Source organism: Cornus florida, unplaced genomic scaffold (genome assembly GCF_030987335.1).
Source record: "Cornus florida cultivar Cherokee Brave unplaced genomic scaffold, ASM3098733v1 CherokeeBrave_3.0.0_Hap2_Chr02, whole genome shotgun sequence".
Taxonomy (NCBI): Eukaryota; Viridiplantae; Streptophyta; class Magnoliopsida; order Cornales; family Cornaceae; genus Cornus; species Cornus florida.
In genome coordinates, this window is record NW_026775572.1 from 77,882,430 (window position 1) to 77,887,152 (window position 4,723).

A 4,723-nucleotide genomic window follows, 5' to 3' on the forward strand; every position below is an offset into this window, starting at 1 on the left:
CAATCGAGGGGGACCGTTGATCCACCTCTTCAGATAAATGAGGAGCAGTTAAAGTTGGCCGTTTAGGCAGCTATTTTCGATGCATTTCGGCTGGCAGGGGCGTCATCGTCACAGGTTGTGCCACCACTGGCACCACCTCCAAAGAAAAATGAGTCAGATGATACTCTTTACCACATTGCTAAGTTCGTGAAGTTGATGCCGAATTTGTTTGAGGGCAGTCCAGACCCGTTCGTTGAGGATAGTTTCATGGATAGGGTGGAGAAGCACCTTAATGCTATGAATTTGGCGATGGACAAGTTGAAGATCACTTTAGCAACTTACAACTTTATTGGGGATGCTGAGATTTGGTGGAAGACCATTTCTCACACCCATAATTTGGATACTATGACTTATCACACATTCAAGAAACTGTACTAAGAGAAGTATTTTCTGGCACTTAAGCAGAGACAGCTAAAGAAAGAGTTTGATGGGTTAAAGTAGGGGAATATGACAGTCACTGAGTATGAGAATAAGTTTACATCGCTTTTGAGATTTGCTCCGGGGATTGCCAATGATGAGGAAGGGAAGATAGAGATGTTTGTTGATGGCCTAGATCTTACCATCAGGCTAATTTTAGCTGCCTTAGAACTGACAGAGTATGCAAAAGCGGTGCGAAAAGCCTTAGTGGTTGAGGCTGAAAGTAAGGACAGCAAGGTTATCAGGGAGTCCTGTAAGCACAACAGAAGTATGAGTGCTTTCTCCGAGGGTCAATCAAGTAAAAAGTAGAAGCATGAGTAGTTAGGGTTCAGGGGCAACAGTCAGCCAGATCCATACCTATAGCTTCAGTGTCCATGGGGTCTTCTAGACTGAATGTTATTTGTTTTAGATGCGGTCAATCGGGACATTACAAGTCCCAATGCACTAAAGCTCAGGTGATTTATTTCAAGTGTGGACAGTCAGGGCACCACAAGTCTCAGTGTACTCAGATCCAAGTGGCATCTGATGGGTGTTTTGGGTGTGGCCAGCAGGGCCATAGGGTGAAGGATTGTCCACAGTGGGGCAGCGGTTCAGGCAGAGGTGGAGGTTCATAGCTGAGGCAGACGCAGTCCGCCACAGTTCAGTCAGGATTTCGATCGCCACCACCACCTCAGCTATCACAGCTAGCTATGTCAGCCCAGAGTTCTAGATCGGGAAGAGGAGCTTCTTTGAGTGCACCCACACAACAGTATGGTTATCAGGCAAGTAGTTCTCAAGGGCAGAGGACTCAGGGTCGTGTGTTTGCCCTCACTCCAACCGAGCCACCATCTAGTCCTTCAGTCGTCAAGGGCTCGAGTGTTGTTTGATTCTAGTACTTCCTATTCTTTCATCGCTTCATCATTTGCACAGGCGTTAGGGTTGGAGTTCAGTCAGTTAGATAGATCGCTTTGTGTTGGCATGCCTATTGGGGGTTCAGTCACTCTTGGTAGAGTTTGCTATTGATTTGATGTTTGGTACCGCGCCCATTTCTATGGCACCGTATCGTATAACACTAATTAAATTGGAAGAATTGAAGAAACAACTTGATAAATTGAGGGTGAAAGGCTTCATTCAGCAGAGTGTGTCTCCGTGGGGTGCACCAGTCTTGTTCGCTAAGAAGAAAGATGGTTCTTTGAGGTTGTGCATTGATTACCGGAAGCTGAATCATGCCACCATCAAGAATAAGTACCCTTTACCGAGGATAGATGACCTGTTTGATCAGTTGCGGGGAGCCAGTTATTTTTTTAATAGTGACTTGAGGTCAGGTTACTATCAATTACGGGTTAGGGAAGAGGATATCCCCAAAACCGCTTTCCGCACGCGGTATGGACATTATGAGTTCCTTGTTATATCTTTTGGCCTAACTAATGTGCCAACAACATTCATGGATCTAATGAACCGTGTCTTCCACGATTACTTGGACCAGTTTGTGGTAGTTTTCGTAAATGACATTCTTATGTATTCGCGGACTTAGGAGGAGCATGAAATCCATCCGAGTATAGTGTTGCAGATTTTGCGGGAGCATCGCTTGTACGCTAAATATAATAAATGTGAATTTTGGCTATATGAAGTGAAATTTTTAGGACACGTTGTCTCAGAAGGGGCAGTGTCAGTTGATCTATCGAAGATTGAAGCCGTTTTGAATTCGGAGCAACCCAAGAATGTTTTTCAGATCCGAAGTTTCCTTAGCCTAGCGGGTTATTGTCAGAGATTCATGATAGATTTTTCCCATTTGGCAACTCCTATGACTAGATTGACCCAAAAGGGAATCAAGTTTACATGGAATGAAGCCTGTGAGTCTTCCTTCCAAAAGTTGAAAACAAGGTTGACTACGGCTCCAATGTTGGTGATACCCGAGCGTGGCTTGGGTTATGTGATTTATTGTGATGTATCATGTGATGGTTTGGGTTGTGTGTTAATACAGGAGGGTAGGGTGGTAGCTTATAGGTCGCGACAGTTGAAGACTCACGAGCTTAACTACCCTACTCATGACTTAGAGCTAGTGGCAGTTGTGTTTGCCTTAAAGAGTTGGAGGCACTACTTGTATGGCGAAAGATTTGAGGTATTTTCAGATCATAAAAGTCTCAAGTACGTTTTCTCCCATAAGGACTTGAACAATAGACAAAGGCGATGGGTTGAGTTCTTGGAGGACTATAACTTTGATTTGCAGTATCATTCAGGCAAGGCAAATATGGTAGTTGATGCCCTAAACTAGAAATCTCGGGAGACTTTGGCTAGTTTAGCCATTCGGAAGTGGAAGATGCTTTAGGATTTGGCAGAGATGGGATTGTGTTATATTAATGGTGATGTCTGCCGTGAGTCAGAATTTTTGTTTAGTCTTATGGCTCAGCCTACTCTTGTCAGGCGAGTGATTGAGTCACAGAGGTAGGATCCAGACTTAGATACTTTTCACACTCTAATTTCTAGTGGTGAGACGGTGAAGGATTGGACCTTACATGCTGATGGAGGTTTACAATTCAGAGGTTTATTGGTTGTTCCTACAGTATGTCGTGAGGAAGTCTTACGGGAGTTTCACACTTCCCGCTTTGCTGTTCATCCAAGTGGTATCAAAATTTATCACAATTTGAGACGCCAATACTGGTGCAATGGAATAAAAAAGGACGTTGCACAATTTGTGGCTAAGTGCCTTACCTGTCAGCAGGTGAAGGCCGAGCACCAGAGACCAACGAGTTTATTATAGCCAATGCCGATAGCGCAGTGGAAATGGGAACAAATTGCTATGGATTTTGTGACAGGTCTTCGTAGGTCACAGACGGGAAATGAAACCGTATGGGTCATTATTGACAGATTGACCAAGACGACTCACTTTTTGCCTATTAAGGCGATAGATGATGTAGAGGCACTTGGCATACTGTATGTGAAGGAGATAGTACGGCTACACAGAGTTCTAGTAGCTATTGTTTCAGATAGGGATGCCAAGTTCACTTCAAAGTTTTGGAAAGGACTTTAAGCAGCGTTTGGTTTTTCGCTACATCTTAGTACTGCATTCCATCCACAGACAAACGGCCAATCGAAGCGTACCATCCAGATCTTAGAGGATATGTTTCAGGCCTTTGTTCTTGATTTGGGAGGTAGTTGGGAGGATCACCTTCCACTTATTGAGTTTGCCTATAACAACAGTTATCAGGCGAGCATTCAAATGGCTCTATTTGAGGCGTTGTATGGCAGACCTTGCAGGTCTCCTATTTGTTGGACTGAGGTAGGCAAGACAGCTGCCTTAGGACCTGACATTGTACTTGACACTACTGAGAAGATTAAGCTGATTAAACAGAGGTTGCTCACAGCTCAGAGCCAACAGAAGAGCTATGCGGACAGGCAGAGACGGCCGCTATCCTTTGAGGTGGGAGACTACGTCTTTCTTCGAGTTTCTCCACAGAAGGGTTGATGACGTTCGGGAAGAGTGGCAAGTTATCGCCATGATTCATTGGACCGTTTAAGATTCTAAACCTTGTAGGAGAGGTGGCCTACAGACTTGCATTACCACCACAGTTGGACAGGGTCCACAATGTCTTTCACATGTCGATGTTACGAAAATATGAATCAGATCCGTCCCATATTCTTGATTGGGTTGATGTAGATATTGATGAGGATATCTCCTATGAAGAGGGACCAATTCAAATCCTTGACACACGGTAGAAAGTGTTAAGGGACAAGACGATACCGCTAATGAAGGTTCTTTGGAGACACCACGGAGTTGAGGAGGCTACTTGGGAACTCGAACAGGAGGTTTGCTCCAAGTACCCAGCGTTGTTTTCTCCCTCAGGTATGACTCGATTTTGGGGATGAAATCCTTTTAAATTGGGGAGATTGTGATGTTTCCGTTTTTCATCATTTTCTATTTTTAGAATTTTTCCATGTTGGCAAGGGTATTTTTGTCTTTTTCCCATTTTACGTACCGGACACCATAGGGTGTGCCGGGTAGGTTAGAGAGTTGTTTGGAGTATTTCATTGAGTTCTTGACTCTTGAAAATGCAAGGGTTGCCATTTCGGCATTTTTCAGTTTTTTGGGCCGGACGGTCCCTTGTGGGACCCGCTACCGGAATTGTCGTGTACGGACGTTTTAGTTAGGTCCATTTGCATAACATTTATATTCTTTAATGTGCTTATATAGGTTTTATATGATTGTGTGCATGTATATAATTTGTGGTGGAAAAAGAATAAAAGAAAAGTCAAATTAGGAATTCTTGGTGGGACCCATTTTCCACTA

General features: G+C 43.9%; 1 protein-coding gene across 1 annotated transcript; it reads left to right on the top strand.

Annotated features, from left to right (window-relative positions):
* The first annotated feature begins 486 nt into the window (after nucleotides 1-486).
* Nucleotides 487-1,070, top strand: LOC132296447 (cold shock protein 1-like). Its single transcript, XM_059794649.1, has 2 exons — nucleotides 487-761; nucleotides 866-1,070. The coding sequence occupies exons 1-2, from the start codon at nucleotides 487-489 to the stop codon at nucleotides 1,068-1,070; spliced, it is 480 nt and encodes a 159-aa protein (XP_059650632.1).
* The last annotated feature ends 3,653 nt before the right edge of the window (nucleotides 1,071-4,723 follow it).